At 54.0% G+C, this 18,725-nt stretch overlaps 1 protein-coding gene across 4 annotated transcripts in view; it reads right to left on the reverse strand.

The window, feature by feature from the left end:
• Nucleotides 1-7,962: 7,962 nt before the first annotated feature.
• Nucleotides 7,963-18,725, reverse strand: part of SHLD2 (shieldin complex subunit 2) — a 43,605-nt gene continuing 32,842 nt past the window's right edge. For all 4 annotated transcript variants that reach the window (XM_078597708.1, XM_078597705.1, XM_078597706.1 and 1 more), the window contains 4 exons: nucleotides 16,178-16,460; nucleotides 12,977-13,092; nucleotides 11,993-12,167; nucleotides 7,963-10,161 (listed from right to left, as the gene is read on the reverse strand). In XM_078597708.1, the coding sequence (XP_078453834.1) occupies nucleotides 10,092-10,161; nucleotides 11,993-12,167; nucleotides 12,977-13,092; nucleotides 16,178-16,460 (644 nt within the window). In that variant the 3' untranslated portion in view covers nucleotides 7,963-10,091. The remainder of the gene's footprint in view (nucleotides 10,162-11,992; nucleotides 12,168-12,976; nucleotides 13,093-16,177; nucleotides 16,461-18,725) is intronic.

Here is an 18,725-nt window from a genome sequence, read left to right on the forward strand (position 1 = left end):
AGGTCCTTAAGGATCGTGAGCAAAGGGCGAGGGACTCAGAAAGCACGAGGAACCCAGAGCCCAGGCCTACTGATGGTATCATAGGCCTTGAGCAGGTCAATAAAGCACACAGATGGACTAAGATGCACACATGGACCTACAGACACGCGAAAAAATGGACTTACACTGACTAACATGGAGGCATGCACACACAGCGACTAACACACACGCACATGGACTGAGACACACACACACATATCGACTCACACACAAACACATCGACTCACACACACATATGGACTCACACACACATAGACATCCACTTGAGATACACACACATGGAGTTACACAAACATATCAACGTACACACATACAGCGACTCACACACAGACATACGCGGACTCACACACATTGACGTAAACACACATATATACTTACACACACACACATATCGACTAAGACACACACACATGGACATACACACACATACATAGACTGACCCATACATTGCCCTACACACACATACACATGTCGTGAGTTCCAGGGAGACTCACGACGGAGTCGAGGCACACTCTTTTATTAAACTCAAGGACAGTACAATACTTGAGGGGGTAACGGCCCCTTCACCCGTACTAGATGAGAAACCACCCCTAGCACTAATTCCCCTGTCCTGTTCCCAGTCCTCCTCTAATAGTGCTACGGGAGGCTGTCTGATCCGGCCCTGGTAAGCAAGGATCCCGGCACCCAGCTAAGCCAGCCTTGCTCTTACAAGAGCAGAGGTCCGGAAGCTCTTGGGGCTGCGCCGCTGGCTTGCCCAGCTCGGCCCTGACAAGGGCAGCGAGACAGGGGAGTCCCAGGACCTATTCTGCCGGTCTTCAGACTTCACTGGTAAGCTTCTTCCACACTGGCCCCGAGCTCTCTGGCTCCCCGCCTTTTATAGGGATTCTCTCCGAGGGGCGGGGTTATGGGGAATCACAGAGCCCCCATGGCCCCCCAGTGGTTAACGGATGCGGACGTGGGTGTAGACACCCGTGTGTGGGTGCAGACACCCTTGTGTTTTCTGTCCGCCTTTCTCCCTGTAATAACCCCTACATCACCCCCCCTTGTACAGCCCGCAGCCGTCCCGGCTCAAACAAACCCCTCAAAAACCAACAATAAAGACTTAACACAGTCAACATGTGTGTGCCCCGTAACAATAACAAGAGTAACAACAATCGACGGTCCCCTATAAATACCCCAGCCCCAACATGCAACATATGTACAGAGTGTGGTTCCCCACCCCCACCCAACAAAAAAATAAAAAAAAGGTGAGCGAGCCCTCCAGCAGCGGAACACGCGCGGGAAGCAACTCACAACCACCGGCGCGTCTTGGCGCGTGTCCGTGCAGCGGGCCCGTCACAAGGGCCCGACCCGGTAGGGCCGGCGGCAGGTGTTGAAAATGCAGGTGCACGGCCCTCCGGCTTCTTGGACGAGCCAGCGCCGACCCCCTCGGGGGAGGCTGGCGGCCGAGAGGGCGTCAGTCCTTGGGCCCCTGAAGACGGAACAGTTAGCAGCGGATCAGAGGCTGGCGGCGACCCCGCCCTCCAGGAGTCAGTGGACCCTCCACATGTTCGGCCATAGTCATGAGAGGAAGCATGTGGCGCAAAGAACGCTTCAACCGTGAAGGGTGTACGAACCACCGACGCTTCCCCCATTTAATGCGAACACATTGGGGCTGCATAACCTGCACAATTTCCATGGCACCCGGGCGACAGAGCGTAGCCACGCTCTGTCGCCCGGGTGCCATTCGTGCGTGTGTGACCGGCGCGATCGCAACCTTTCATTAGCCTTCTGGCGAGAGTCAGAGTTTTGCATAGCCGCCTCCCGTGCCTCAGCCGACTTGAGGATATTAAATTTAACATGGTCCGCCAATTTGGACTTAGCGTGTGGTGTGGCAATTTTCAGCTGGGTCGCAACACGCGGGTCAACTTCGCGGCCATACATTTAAAAAAATGGCGAGAATCCGGTCGCCACGTGAGGAGCCATCCTGTAAGCTGCCAGAACTCCCGGAATCTGAAGGTCCCAATCGGTTTGGGACTCAGATACCTGGTGTGACAGCATGGACATAAGAGTCCTATGCAGGCGTTCTACCATCCAATCCGTTTGTGGGTGGTAAGGGGATGTACGAATTTTCTTCGTACCAAGAAGCTCACACACCTCGTGTAAAAGGGAACTAGTGAAATTCTTTCCCTGATCGGTCAACAACCGTTCCGGAGCGCCCTTGTCGAGGACATAGCCCTGGACAAAAGCCTCCGCAACGGCTGCTGCCGACTGGTTGGCGAGGGGCCAAGCCATAGGCCATCGCGTGAAATATTCCACGCCAACCAGTAGGTACTTATTACCCCTAGGTGTGGAAGGAAACGGCCCCAAAATATCAAGAGCGACAAGCTCATTAACCCGGGTGACCGAAATAGACTGGAGCGGTGGGCTTGCTCCCCTTGCTGGCGGCTTCCGTTGAGCACACTGGGTACAAGACTGCAACAGATCGTCCACATCCCTTGCCATGCCCGGCCAAAATAAATTAAGCTGGAGCATGGCAAGGGTTTTGTGGGTGCCCAGGTGCAGGAGCCGCTGATGAGCAGCCCATACAGCCCTACCCCTCAACGTGGAAGGCCCCACCAGCCTGTGGCGGCGGATCGTTCCGTCCCAATGCATGAGGAGGCCCTGGCACAATGCCCGACTTCCCCTGACCGGATCCTTCCACGCGACGCCGTAGCGCCAGGAGGAAAGTATCCTCCATTTGGAGGCGCCCCCACTCCACACCTGACAAGCCCAGTAGGGAATCCTTCCCTCCCATATCAATAGGGCCAACGCCCCAAGGAGCCTCAACGGCGGCCGCAAAGACCCGATCCTGGCCGTCGCTCGCCGATTTGCAACGCCCCGAGCCCAAGAAACAAGTGCAATCCAAAGTGACCGGCAGGCGCGACAGGGCATCGGCATTAGTGTGGCGAATCCCCTTGCGATATGTTGTTTCGAAATCGAAATCCTGAATGATCTCCAGCCATCGGGATAACTGCCCCGATGGCTGGTGAATACGCAGGGTATACTGCAATGCCGTATGATCTGTACGGAATGTGAAATGCCGGCCGTACAGATATGGCCGGTACTGTTGAATAAAGAAAACAATAGCCAACAGTTCCCGGCGGGTGACGCAGTATCTTTGCTTGGCAGGAGACAATACTCTACTACCGTAAGCCACAACGTGCTCCAAACCACCCACAACTTGGGAAAGCACGCCCCCAATCCCCGTGTTGCTCGCGTCCGTGTCGAGCACGAAAGGTAGAGAAAAATCGGGGTAACTCAACGGCGGGGCCCCCACCAAGGCGTCACGAAGAGAGTTAAAGGCGGCCTCCTCTTCCGGCCCCCAATGAAACTTCACCCCCTTTGCCGTTAAGGCATGTAACGGCTTAGCGATGGAAGCGAACTCCGCGACAAACCGCCGGCAATATGAAGCAAAACCGATGAAGCTCCTAACCTCCCCCACCGAGGTGGGAGTCGGCCAGGAGCTGACACAACACGTTTTGGCGGGATCAGTTGAGATACCTGACCGTCTGACGATGTGACCCAAATATCTTACAGATTCGCGTAGCAAATGGCACTTTCGTGGTTTGAATTTCAAATTAGCTGCGCGCATTTTGAGAAAGACGGCCCGATGCCTATCAAGATGTTCCTCAAATGTCTTACTAAATACGATCACGTCGTCTAGGTAAATCAAACATACCTCCCATTGCAAGCCAGCGAGAACCAATTCCATCAGGTGCTGGAACGTTGCGGGAGCGGAGTGGAGCCCCATAGGCAACCGATTGAATTGGAAGAGGCCGTGCGGCGTTCGAAAAACCGTTTTGGGCTTCGATTCGTCATCCAAAGGAAGTTGCCAAAACCCTGACAGCAAATCCAAGGTGGAGAAGAATCGTGATCCAGCTAGGGCATCCAGAGATTCGTCCATTCGAGGAAGCGGGTAAGCATCGGCCACCGAGATTTTATTGAACCGCCGAAAATCAACGCAGAACCTTAGGGACCCATCGTGCTTTTTAATCAATACTATGGGTGCACCCCAAGGGCTGGTCGAGGGAGAAATAATGTCAGAAGCCAACATGTCATCTACAGCCGATTTGACATGATCCTTTTCGGCGGGACTTAACCGAAAAGAATTTTGGCGGATAGGAGCGTTGTCACCGGTGTCAATATGGTGGCGCAGCAATTTTATACATCCGATATCATATTTGTGCTTACTAAAGACGTCAAAAAATTCTCGCAAAAGGGTACGCAATTTAACACGTTGTGAGTCGGATAGGTCAGGTGTCTCAGCACAAAGCGCCTCCAGCCAACCCTCGTCATGGTCTGACTGCAGTCGCGGCTGAGAAGCGGTGGCCACCTGGCCAATGATCGGCGTTTCCGCAGGTACCGGAATCGCATGTGCGAACACGGTTCCCTGGGAAACCACCGCCGTCCGTGTCCCGACATTGAGGACCGCGATAAACGGGTCCTCATCCCCTTTAACAATAGTCTGGGCCGTCACCAAATCTGGCCCATTCACCCCGGCCCTAGACGGCCCCAGCAAAATGCCCTGGTCTGAGACCCCTTTAGCGAACGGTCGACACAACCGCAGGGGCACGAGCATCTGTGCCCCCGGGGGTACGCGCACTGTTCGAGCAACGAGCGCCTGTACCGTTGCACAGGCTGTACGCAAGGCAGGGGTGGAAGGCAGGAACGTTATACGTCAGCCCGATGGAAGCTCGATGCATCCCTGGTCAATCAAAATTTTGACAGGCAATTTGGCCAAAAAGTCTGTCCCCAACAGGCACAGAATTGCCAGAGAGGAGGAGACCAACACCGGCCCAGATAATTTAATGTCCCCGATAGAAATTTGCGCTCGAATTTGGCCGATGATACCTAACGAGCCCCCGTTCGCAGCGTAACACGGTATGTCGACGGGGAGCAACGGGCGACTCTGAACGGGCAGGATATTATAAATCAAATCGGAAATGATAGTCGCCGATGCTCCCGTGTCGATCAATACCCGTACCTCCACCCCATCAATGTGCCCCGTGACAACGGACGACCCCGCCGACGCAGCCACAACACGGTGAGCCAACTTGGACCATTGGTCCGGTTGGAGCGCCCACCCCATCAAGCCGCGACCTGACGCACCAGCACCCGAACCCCGAGAATCGTGTGTCGGGGCATGTGAGAAAGAAGTGGGTGTGCGTGCAGGCCGAACATGTGGGGTGCCACGACTTGCTGGAGGATGTTGTGGAGATTTTTGAAGAGGGCCGTCCTCAGCCGCAGTTCTTGCTCCGCGCTGTCGAGGAGCCCGGCATCCCGAAGCCACGTGGCCCCGGAGGCCACAGTCGTAGCACACGACGAGTGCTCCAGAAGACTTGGGCTGCTCTCGGTGGCTCGGTGCGTCCCGAGCCGGTCGCCCGCCAGACCGCCATCCCGCAGAACGGCCCGCAGCGAAGCCCCCCTCGGATTCGGAGGTGGTTGCCGCCATGGTGTGTCCCGCAGCTGCCTTGTTAGCCTTCCTTCGCTGGGAAATCAGATTGGCATGAATGTGCCTTGCAGCCCGTAATGACGACATGTCCACATCATCCTGCGCCAGGATGACGAAGTCCAAGTCGTCGGCCAACAGCAAAATTTTTTCGGCCACCATCGCATCGACCCCTTCCTCGTCCATGCACGGGAAGGCCGCCTTCGCCAACGCCAGCAGGGCCGTGCGGTACGCGAGTGGTGACTCCTTGTCGCCCTTCTGCCGCTCGTAGAAAAGCTGGCGACAATCGAAAGGCGGCCCATAAACCGTGGCCAGCACCTGCAGCGCCGACTGAAGCGTGGAGTGTGCCGACCTGGGTGCAGCGGTGAGGGTGCCAAGGGCGTCGCTATCCAGCATCGCCGGAAGAGCACGCAGCGCCTCATTGTCCGTCCACCCAGCCATTTCTTGGTGGGCGAGGAAACGGTGCTGAAACCCACCCCAATCGCCGCCGCTCGATACGAACTCCTGCAGGGCCGGCAGGCGTTGCTGAAATGTCGGCTCCGTCTCCGATGATCGCCCAGCACCCGTACCGTGTCCATGAACAGTATGGGGAGCAATGGCGGACCCTAATGGAGGTCGCGCCGTCGGTGACGCGCTGGTTCCAGCTTGGTCGGTGCTGTCGTCCGCTGGTGATGACCTGGCGACCGCTGATAGGTAGCCACTGCGACCCGCCCCCGCCAATGACGTGGCGCACACTGGTTGAGCCCCGCCGCCCGCGTGACGAGCTGGGGCCCCTCCCTCGGCTCCTACTGTACCCGTGGCGGGAAGTTCAAGCCTCCGGCCCATCGCAAAGGCAGGAGTTTCTGGCGGGCGCTGTCCGTCTTCCCGCTGCGCTGCTCCCCCCGGCCCCAGGCGAGTTATCTGCTCCAGCGCGGCGGCCGCTGCATATAGGAGCTCTGCCAGTCGGGAGTGGGCTAATGCCAACTCATCAGCTGATGTCCCGACCCTCTCCGACTGCCCTGCAGGTGGTGGAGCCGGCAGCGGTTGGCCAGGTACGTCGGCGGCGACATCTTGCACCGCCTCTCCCTCGCTGTCGTCCTCTCAGGGGTCTTGGGCACGAGTCGTCCGTCTCGTATCCATGCTTTCGACCACTTCTGATGCCAGATGTAGTGAGTTCCAGGGAGACTGACGACGGAGTCGAGGCACACTCTTTTATTAAACTCAAGGGCAGTACAATACTTGAGGGGGTAATGGCCCCTTCACCCGTACTAGATGGGAAACCACCCCTAGCACTAATTCCCCTGTCCTGTTCCCAGTCCTCCTCTAATAGTGCTACGGGAGGCTGTCTGATCCGGCCCTGGTAAGCACGGATCCCGGCACCCAGCTAAGTCGGCCTTGCTCTTACAAGAGCAGAGGTCCGGAAGCTCTTGGGGCCGCGCCGCTGGCTTGCCCAGCTCGGCCCTGACAAGGGCAGCGAGACAGGGGAGTCCCAGGGCCTATTCTGCCGGTCTTCAGACTTCACTGGTAAGTTTCTTCTACACTGGCCCCGAGCTCTCTGGCTCCCCGCCTTTTATAGGGATTCCCTCCGAGGGGCGGGGTTATGGGGGATCACAGAGCCCCCATGGCCCCCCAGTGGTTAACGGATGCGGACGTGGGTGTAGACACCCGTGTGTGGGTGCAGACACCCTTGTGTTTTCTGTCCGCCTTTCTCCCCGTAATAACCCCTACACACATATGGACTGTGACACACAGCCATGTACTTTAGATACACATGAATTAACAGGCACATATCGACTCACACACACGCATTGACTTACACACATCGAGTGACACACACACATGTATGGACTTACACACACATGTGGACTAACACACACACAGCGACTGATACGCACACAAATGGACTGACACACACACACACATACTTGTACGTACACACACACATGGGGCGTTGTCCGTTTGAAAAAGACAGACACACACATGGACTTACACAAAGACATGGACCCACACACGTAGAAACCCATCGATTTACACGCACACAAACACATATGGACTCACACACACAGACATCGACTTTAGGGACACACATGTAGTTTCTGCACACGAACATTATAATTGTAATATTAGGCAACTTATTAGTTTCATAATAGTAAACAATGAAGCAGAGTTGTTATGTGCACACAAATATTATCATTGTAATATTTGTAAACTTATTTGTTTAATAATAGTAAACAATAAACCTCAGTTCTTAGCGGAAGATGCAATAAAATTGTACTTTACATTGGCGTGGTGACGCCTCTTCCCGTGCAGAGCCCGCGGCCTCGCCTAGATTGGCAAGCTGGAGGTGAGACATTACCAGGCTGCTGGCTGGGCCGCTACCTCCCCCCCCCCCCCCACCATTCCCCCGCCCGAGGCAGAATAATACTATGTAAGCGCTTTAAGAATATTAAGTTAATATCTAAGAACTTTATAGCACGCATTGGGGTGGTGGGGGGGAAGAGGACATCACACTGTGAAGAGAAATCGGCAGCGTGATGTGGATATTTATTCCATGTTAAACGCGTAAAAGGAAATGTCCCCGTGCGATGGAGCCAAGGCACATCACTTGGCAGGGTCCGCCCACCCCCACCACGCAATTGGCGTCAGTTGGTACGGTCGATGTCGCGCAATAAGTAAATAATTTATAATAGAAACGGCACAAATATGTTAATTAAAGTACTTTAAAGTTTAGGGATGGGGAAACGAAATATCCTATTCCCACCGCGGGGCTTAGGGCGTGCCGCCTGGCAATTTCTTTTCTACATATAGCCCACCGTCCGAGAGCCAAATACCCCGCATCAATGTAGCGGCAGTGTTGTGCACAATCCGACAAATTGTGTTGCTTTTGGAGGATGGGTGTTATGGTGAACACACATTTTACGTAGTTTATAATTACCTGGGAATTTGATCCAAATGTCGTGGTTGCATTTGTTATGAGTCCTGCCAAATGCGTGAAAAAATAATCACAAAACGACAAATTACAGGGAACAACTCCGATGCCGATTACCGAAATTAAAATTAAGTGTTTTTTGTATCGCAGGGTTTTAATCTGTTCTCAATCTTAACCTCGCACGAGGCTAACACGTTAAACTCACCGCCGTTGAGTAGTGCAAGTCTGGTCGAAAGCCTCCCTAAAACTGTGGCACTGACAGGGTTTGTCTAACCATACTTCACCAAATTTGTCATCGCGAGTCACCGCTAATGTCAGCAGTGGACGGGACCTCAAAACCCACCCAGCGTGCGGGTTTCATAGCGCACAAGGGGTGGCTGGAGAAAAACCCAGCCGCACACAGGGGCGGGCACTCCGCACCTCAACGCTCAGACCGGTTCAAAACTTTGACTGCAACGTCACCCATAACGGCACCGCCATATCGCATGAGCTCAAAATTCACCGTCATCGCCATCGACGGGTTAGGACTTGCGTCTCGTGAGAGCCATCTACCAAGCCAAATCAACAAAAATCTACCAAGCCAAATCAACAAAAATCTACCAAGCCAAATCAACAAAAATCTACCAAGCCAAATCAACGAAAATCTACCAAGCCAAATCAACAAAAATCCACCAAGCCAAATCAACAAAAATCTACCAAGCCAAATCAACAAAAATCTACCAAGCCAAATCACCAAAGAAGGTCGCTCGGTTAAAATCACGCGCCACGGCCGTCGCACCCTCGGAGCGAGCCCGCCGCTCTGGACCAATGCGATTCTTGGTTCGGCTCGGCCAAGGGCCGACGATTTCCCCGCGTCGGTGAGTCTGCGTGGAATGTTGCAGACGGGAAAATGCCAAACGTGGTTAGGGGGGGTTCTCTCTCTCTCTCTGCTCGGTGTAAACAAAGCCGCCTGATTTAATCTCTGAGGGGGGGGGGGGGAGAGCGTTGCGTTACACCACTTCCAGGGAAATTGTTAGCTGAAAATCGAATTGCGCAGTGAGACGAGTTGCCAATATAGTGGCTGTAGCCGGGTCAGGGAGAGCCACTCCAAACACACAACGGCGATTATCAGAAATTAATTTAGCACCTTCGCACGGACCAGCTCATCTTTCGTGCCTCAGAGACTCTGGGCGAGATGAGAGAGAGAGAGAAACAGTTATAACGCGGCGCGCAACCAACTTCAATGTGTCGCAGAGACAGCGCGTGACTAACGAGGCCACGGTCTGGGGGAAGCGGTCGGAAGCAGCGCGTCACTCGCACCATGAACCCCGGCGACCTGGGTTCCCATCCTAGTCACGATGTCAACATATCGGCTGCAAGCGATCTCTTGAGCCTGCACCCGAGCAATGCCCGTGCCAAGCCCGCACAAGATCGCCGTGGTCAACTATGGGCCGAACAGCCCCCATGACCGAAAACGAAATGCGGAGGCCTTCATCCGGTGGAGGATTGACAAAGGGCCGTACGCTAGCACTGGTGAAGCCACACAAGGCGGCCAAGTTAGCTCAGTCCACAAAAGCCGATAATTTGCTGTCCACGGTTAACGAAGAGGAGACCACCCAGAGACCGGTACTCTGGGCACAGAGCACGAGGAAGACCAAGGGCATTGCATACGAGAGTTGCGAAGCGTTGAGAAGCTCATCGTACTGGGGCCACGATCCTTGAAGAACAGTGGTTGACGATGTCCCATCTAGACGCTCTGGGCATCCTGCGCACACACAAAGTATACGATGGATGTCGATAACAAAGACAAAGATCCCCCCCTGTGTAGTCTTTAACAGACTGTTGGGGAAAGTGCTGTTCGCGAGCACCTATGCAGGCCCGCACGGCACACGAGGGGGTGGGAGGCCAGTACCACGCCCGACCGCTTTTGTCTCCCCAGTGGCGATGTTTACGCACCGCACCAGGTACTCATTTGAGGCTGAGTCGACCGAGGGGAGGCCCAGGAACGGTTCAGATTATGATTAATCGTCGCCGGTGTTGGCCGTGAGCGGGAATCGAACTCAGGTGGCCAGGTTCATAGCGCAGTGCGCTAACCGCCACCGCTCCCCATCCAGACGATCTATACGATGATGTCACGCACGCACACGCACGCGGACACGCGAGATTTCTATCAATTGTAATCGGCGCGCTCTACATCGCGTGGGCCGCGTTTGGCACTCATTGGATCGGGTGGGGGGAGCGTGCAGCAGCTTGGTCTGTATTGCAGCGGGGAGGATTGGTAAACATCATTCTTGTCAGCTGCCCCCCCTCCCCTCCGAATACTGACAGTCCCTTGCCCCCCGCCAGCCATTCATGCTGTTGACTCCCTGTCCCTGTTCAAGTTGAGGCTCGAGAGAGGCCATTTATGTCTTGTGACCGACTGCCTCTCAGTGCTGCCAGTGTAGAATTAAACACGGTGTGGGCTTGGTGGGGGGGGGAGTGGGGGACGATCAATGGACATCCGCGTCCGAGTCGCTACCGCACTCCCCGCTTGTTGTCGGCGCTCGCATCGACCGGCGGATAAACCCTCTTGTGTCACAGCGTCAATGAGGCCCTCGAGTGGTCGGAAACATCCCCCCCCCTACCCCCACGATTCCCCTCTGGCCACAGCCGCTAAAGGCCTCCCCTACAACCGTGGCAGCCCCCGCGTCGCGACGCTCTGCCGACGCAGACTGCGGGCCGCCGCTGTTTAGCGAAACTCTTTGGTTGACGGCTGATCACGTGGAAGTATTGGCGCGCTCGTTTTCGGCGCAGCTTCTTTTTTAACAATAACTTATATATCCAGGAGAGAAACACAAGGACGCTTTTTTTCAAGAGGGTCCTGCCACATTGGGTTTTTTTTTATTTCAAGGATGTTATCGGCCAATTAACGATGAGCGTTTGTTAAACACATGGGTGGAAACCGGAGCACCTTGAACACCAACACGTGGGGGGGGGGGGGGTGTAACACACTATCCCCGTACAGATGGAAACAGATGGAGATCAGTTCCACACTCGCTGTACCATCTTCTCCTTGGCGAGCCAGGAGAAGGCACCTCCTCGACGCCCACAGGAAGGGAGTTTCACAAGCAATCTGTGTGGCGGTCCGCCAACCCTCGCTGCGGCCCCCACAGTGCTGGGTTGCAGGCAGCCAGCCACGTGCAGCAAAGCCAACGTGGTGCAGGATTGAGTCATCATTAATTCATTCGTCATTTGCATGCTAATTCATATGTTGTGGCTGTTTGGGCCGAGAACGCTCGGGGGTTCATTTGAGGGTCCTGGCAATTACAAGACGTGAAGGTCACGTGCTTGTGCTTGAATAAAAAAAAAATCGTAAAATGTCACTTTGGATATTAAAAAATAGCCTCATTTGCTAGATGTTAAAATTTAATTCGCAATGATGATAATCTTCACCCGAGAGAATGTCCCGGCCTAAACTCATCCGCGGCCCTTTTGAACAAAGTCTCCATTTTATCTTTTCGATCCTCGACATCGTCCCGCGATGAAAGATTCCCACGAGAGAGAGAGAGACGGGAAGTCTTCTGCAGCGGTGCCCTGCTGTGGCTGGAGGAGCTCACGGCTGGAGGAGCGTGGTGTCGAGCGAGAGCTGCAGCAGCGTGAGGGAGCGACGTGTTGCCACGTCGTTCTCATCGCACTCGGACAGCGACGCCAGCAGCAGCCGGAAGCGCTCGGTGCCGCAAACCAGCGCCGAGCAGAGGTCAGCCACGAGGTCAGAGAACGTCAACCCGTAGCCTAAATGCAGAGCACGCAAGTACGCTTACAAGCATGCAGGCATATGCATGCACAAATACAATTATCCCCCCGTAAAGCCTCAACAGACCTTTGAGGCAAGTGCTGTTAGCGAGAAGCACTTATGAAGGTCGGCACGACACACGACGGGGTGAGTGGCCAACACCACTGGTGATATTTACACTCTGCATCAGGTACTCATTTAAGGCTGGGTCGATCTAAGGGAGGCTCAGGACCAGTTCAGATAATCGGTGCTGGTGTTGGCCGTGAGTGTAAATTGAGCTCGGGTCGCAGGGTTCATAGCGCAGCACGCTTCCCGCGACGCCACTGCTCCCCACACACATGAATACATGTACACACACACACGTGTACACACACTATTGCACGCATACCTACACACAAGTACACACACACACCTACACACTTCTTGTATGCTCCAAAAGGTGTCGTCCAGTACTCACTTGCAGTCTAGAGGTGGAAATTCCCACATTTCCTTTCGGGGAACCAGTCTAATCATAATATCCCTAGAGCTCAACTTTAATCATTATGACCAGGCAGGAATAAAAAAAATTACCTTTCAGCGTTTGTGCATCATCATTATCATCATCAGCCGTGATTCATCCACTGCTGGATGAAGGCCTCGAAGAGCCTTCGCCATCTCTCACGGTTTCACCAAGCTCCCTTCCGACCTTTCCAAAAACCGAGACGCTGCTGCCTTAAATGCCCGAAAGAGGACGGGCCATTTCTGGGAATGTTGGGATGAAAAACAGGGCACCTGGGAAAGCCCCTCCACCGCCCCCCCCCCCGAGCACCTGCAGGTCTGTGCAGCCAGCTGGGGGGGATGTTGAGAAGCAGCTTTTCCACAGTACGAGGGGACACACGCACCTCCACGCGCTCCACTCCGTCGGTCACGCACAGCAACGCCGGCCTGTCGTGGGCGACATGAGGGGTTACAGCTTGAACACGCAGCACCGCGCGGTTGTCTTTGGGGGAGGGGGGTTCGTTGGCAGGGTCATTGCCGTTCTGGGCTCAGGTATTTAAGACCCTTCTAAGGTTTACGAATGGACCCCATGCACGTGCTGTATTCTTCTCCCTTGTCTCCGAGATTATAGCTCAGAAGCTCCAGTGCTGAGATTGGGCCTAAATACAAAAACCTATCTTTTTTTGTGAATGGCCTTAAATTATGAATTTAATCACTTTCACTCTCTCGTCACTTTCTCTCATCACTTCACTTCTCTTTCTCTCTCTGTCGATGCAGTAGTCGTGTAGAGTTTCAAATGCGATTCGCGGGTAGCGCCGGGAGATCGAATCGGATCGAGCTGGTCACCCCTGGATGGCAAGTCCTGGACTTCTAGGCATTCAAGGAGAGAGACGGAGTGAGCAATGTTTTGGTAAAACAATGTTTCCCCCACCATCCGTATAGCCTTAGCAGACTGTTGGGGCAAGTGCTGTTAGCGAGCGCCTATGAAGGCCAATATGGCACACGAGGGGGGTGGGTGGCCAACAGCACACACGGCTGCCTTTGTCTCCCTGGCATCGACGTATTTACACATCGCTCCAGGTCCTCATTTGAGGCTGAGTCAACCTAGGGGACGCCAAGGACCGGTTCAAATAATCGTCAGTGGTGTTGGCCGTGAGCGGGAATGGAAACGCGGGGTCGCTGGGTTCATAGCGCAGCGTCCTAATCGCTACGTTGCTACCGCTCCCCACACACATACACACACGTACACACGCACACTTACACACGCACACATACACACACACGTACACACGCACATACACACGCACGTACACACATACACATACGTACACACATACACACACAAACATACACACGCACATTAACACACACATACACACGCACATTAACACACACATACACACTCACATACACACACATACACACACATACACACGCACATACACGTACGCACGCGCTCAAGCGTCGCTTGAGCAACGGAGCCACAGAGTTGGGTACGGCTCATCTCCCGTTACCGCGCGGAATCACCGCGCGAGATAAACGATGGCCTTTCGTGACATAAGCAGTAATGACGCAGAAATGAGAAACAGATGGCAAGTAATTAGGTTAACATCGACGGAGGTTTCGAATGACAGCGGAATGGAGCGGGAAAACGAGACGGGGTAAAGGCTTGGATTGTAAAGGCAGCTCTGACCACGTGGTGTATGTTTTTGATTGTTATTATTTACAATTTCACTGACGACTGTCGGAAGGGCCAGGTTCTTCTAATCGCATCAGCGTCACCCCACTGGATTCCCCGCCTGGGAGAACTGAACGATGAAAACCGTGAGATGACGGCGCCACCTCGTGGCGACTGCCCAGCCCTGGCGTCTGTGTGGAGCGCATGTTGCTTGTTTATTTATTTTGAACTTCTTTCGCACCGTCCGTAGCCAACCGTGCTAATCGAAGGTGCGGGAGAAGGACAACAAACCATACACAAAATCCAGTTAAAAAGAAATTAGTTTTCAATCTGACCGAACCAGGGTCAGATTGAAAACTAAACCCCAGTGTAGACCCTTGGGAAGTTGTGATGTGAAAGATTTGTCCAGCGCTTATTGTGGCAAGGTGAAAAGTCCCTACCCACAGACGTCCGTGCTGTCAACTCCCTGCCCATGTTGAAGCCCACTCTCAAGACCTTTATTCTTTTCTCTCAGCCAAAAACGAATGGGACTGTGCCCGTACAGCATATTGAGATACGGTGGCATTTTGACAATGTATAAAGCCACGTTGTAATTGTATTGCGAGGTCGGTGGACTGATTATACGGAGCCATTTCAAGTGTAGGTGGCGACGATGGCTGAGGTTCGAGTTTAAATTTGTTTAACTCGGTGAGAACTCAAAACGACTAGCATAGTCTCATTTGCAAGAATAACCTGGGGGGCATTAGTATGCTAGGAGATATTGATGATTGCTGGGGGTGTATGGTCTCAATCGAGTAATTGGCTGGGCGCAATTGTAGAATTCGACCAATTTGGACTCGTGACTGTCAGCACGGTCGACTCGTGAATGACGTCAGGGGAGGCTTAGGGTTCGCTCTGTGAAGCAGACGGTGGGGCGCGGTTTTATCGCCACGCTAATTACACCTGCGGCAAATAACCCCGGAACTGTGAGCCTCTGCGACAAGTGGGGGAGGCGCTCGCTACCTGCTGGGCCGCCGCCGCCTCAACAATTGGCGGTGGGAAACGCGACAGCTTGTGCAAACGGAACACCAGTCAGACTGCCTTGGCTGGCGATCGTATCACCGATTACGATCGCTCGGAAATACAGCACTTTGTTGCGTTACTGAAAACTATTCACAATTAACTCAATATCTACGTTACCTACTTTCTATACTACTAGATTATACTATTTTTTTTACCAGGTGAGGCCCAGTGAGGTGTATATAGAGCTATTTTCCAGAAGCGACCTGGCCACAAATGATAGGCTCAACGAAGTGGCTTATCATCTGGATATTTATACCAGCCAAATACTCTAAACGAGACTACACGTGGATTTTTCGGGATTGAACCCACGATCTCCTGTATACCAAGTGACATCTCGCCACCGCTGCGTCAATGTATCTATCGCACGTTGACCGTTCCTCTCCACGTAACGTCTGGTGTTCACGAGTAGAATGGGCAAATGGTAACCGATCAACTACGCAAACGCACTCCATCGACACAAACGGCTAACGTTTTGGTGGTGCGGTCTGACCGAGTGCCATTAGGGCATAGCGCATACCAATCCCTAGCAGACTCGACCACGGCAGTATTCCATTCATTAACCACGAAGGGATGATTAGTTGAGTACTAAAATGAGTACCAGTCTATGAGCAGTCCACAGTCGTCATCCAACGGAAACTGGCTTCTGCCACAAACGTGCGGAATTTGCTCGGCTTTTGCTCGAACGCTTTCACTAACGCGGCTTTTCCGCCCCTCGAAGCGCAACGGACAAAAACCGTTTCCCCCCGACGGCATGCCTCCCCCCGAACGTCGCCGTTGAGTTTTCCCACGCACGGGTAGAAGAGGCGCGTCGCCAGCGGCGCGCAGGGCAGGCACGGCGCCACGACGCCGCGGGCGTCCTCCCGCAGCTCGCGCCCGCATCCTGCGCAGCCCCGCAGCAGCAGGCCCGGCAGCGCCGTAGCCACGGCGACGAGCGGCGTCGTCGCGTCGACGCGGAGAGCGGGGGGGCCGCCGTCTCGCGGCCGCTCCGCCTGACCCTCGGGCTGCCGTCCGCGTGGCGGGCGGCCGGTGCGGAGGAAGAGCAGGGACGCGATGCGCGCCGTCACCTCCACGCGGCCTGGGACACGGCAAACGACGGCGACAGCGCAGGGTCACCGAGCCGCAAAGTCCTTAAATGGGCGCGAGATTCGAACGCCGCCGCAAGCTGTTTTTCTTCCCGCTGCTTGGGATGTCAGCGTCACGTTGTTGTGAGATTGTGCGGGGGGGGGGGGAGGTGGGGGGTGGTGGGATTTCATTTGGAAAAGTTCCCCAGAAGGCAACGTGTTGGATTATAATTCTGAGGTTCTTTTAAGCAGTGTGCTATCAACTTGAGATGAAGCATCGTTTTTGCACGCTCCACCACAGTGTTCCTCGGACAGTAATCAAACCAAAACGTGACAATTATCAGAGCTGGAAGAAGCCAAATTAAGATAAAGGCCCAATTTAAATTAATGTTTTATCGTGCGTAATTGTTGCCCAGGCTGAGACCATTAAATCTCTCTAAATTGCGACCTTGCTATAATTCCGGGAGGCTGAACCACGCCAGATTTAAACCCAGGATCCCAGCCGTGTCGGCTCAGTGCCCTGCTGCGACATATTCGCTTGCCGAGCCACACAGCATCAGAAACTTTATTCATACTGGAGGAATCCGATGAGCTACAAAGCTCGTTTTCACAGATGTTCACGTCCAATGGCAACTCTTTATTTTCTGAGCGCAAACTCGCATCACCGCCGCTCCTGGCCTCGGGGAGCCACAATCACCAACGCCACGAGAGTCACGCCACTGCCGGGCGGGGCGGGAGCAGCACGTGTGCCACCACCCGGCCCGCTGACCAAACAGCGGAGAGGACCCTTCACCGCCGCCCATCCCGGAGGCGTCCGTTCCTTGCCGGTTCGATGAAGATAATCCTCCCGCGTGCGGGGCCGGCGGAGAGAGCAAAGGCAACTCGATGGGGATTAGAAACCAAAGCGTCTCCGGTCCCAAGAGAGGGTCCCAATAATCAGAGGAAGCCACTGGGCTGCATCCAGGAATCTGCAATTACTCCAAGGTTGGCGCGTAAGGTGCACGCCGTGAGCCCGATTTAGTTTCGCAAACCTTGGCGTGAGCGTGAAATAACGGGGTTACGTAAAACAAATATTATTGCCGCCTCGTACGCTCATGCACAAACAGGAGAGAGGGCGTGCGCACACGCAACCAGCCCGGCTAGGGCAGCCTCCCCAGCGCCGGTGGCAGATTTCCTGCCATTGTGGACGTGAGCGGCGGCCTCTCCTGACCTGCGCCACTCCGCAACTATCGCCTTGGCAAGCTGCTGGGTGGTGGGACGTCTCTGATTCTCACGGCTTTCTTCCCTACGCTCTCATTCCGTTGTGCGTAATATTAATCAGAAAGGTAAAGGCGCCGCCCTGTAACTGCTAACTCACACCACTGCTGGCGGAAGCCCCCCCCCCCACCCCGCCACCTCCTAGAGAGAGCTCAACAGAGCTCCTCTTATGAGACTAATTGGCCTACTCTTCCACGTTGGACATATGTAGACTTTGGTAAAGGTGGGAGAACGCACACTTCACTCAACCGCACACAAACCTGCTGGTCAACTAAACTGCGGTGAACCAATTTATACTGCTGGTTGGAACTTGAGTGGTGGTAACATTTTAAAAACGACGCAACCCACCACACACACCTTCCATCGCAGTCCATAATTTATGGAATCTCATAAGGAGCAGTATTGAGTTAAATTCATTTTAACATTTCATTTGAAATCTCTGGAGAGAATCGAGCAGCTGTTCACAATTTAAATGCCTGGGTGCCTCTGTCTAGAATTCCATACACATGCTGAACTCACCCCCCACACACACGCACACGTGTGGACACAGACACAAAATGACAAAGATCCCCCCCCGTATAGCCTTAACAGACTGTTGGGGCAAGTGCTGGTCGCGGGCACCTATTAAGGCTGGCACTGCACACAAGGGGGTGGGTGGCCAGCACCATGCCCGACCGCCTTTGTCTCTCCAGTGGCGATGTTTATAAACACTGCAGTGGCAATGTTAATACACACATGCGTGCACACACACACATGCGTGCACACACACACATACACGTGCACACACAAAAACATACATACACACACACATACACGTGCACACACATACACGTGCACACACAAAGGCACACACACATACAAGTGCACACACATACACGTGCACACACAAAGACACACACACATGCAACACTGGGTTCGAGCTGTTTTGTATAGTGACTATTTATGAAGGGAATGTGTCGGATTGAATCTTAAGACACAAAGCAGAGTAATAATATAATTGGTGGCTTTGCAGGAAAACACTT

The sequence above is a fragment of the Lampetra planeri genome, chromosome 9, assembly GCF_965212315.1.
Source record: "Lampetra planeri chromosome 9, kcLamPlan1.2.h2, whole genome shotgun sequence".
In the NCBI taxonomy this organism is placed as follows: Eukaryota; Metazoa; Chordata; class Hyperoartia; order Petromyzontiformes; family Petromyzontidae; genus Lampetra; species Lampetra planeri.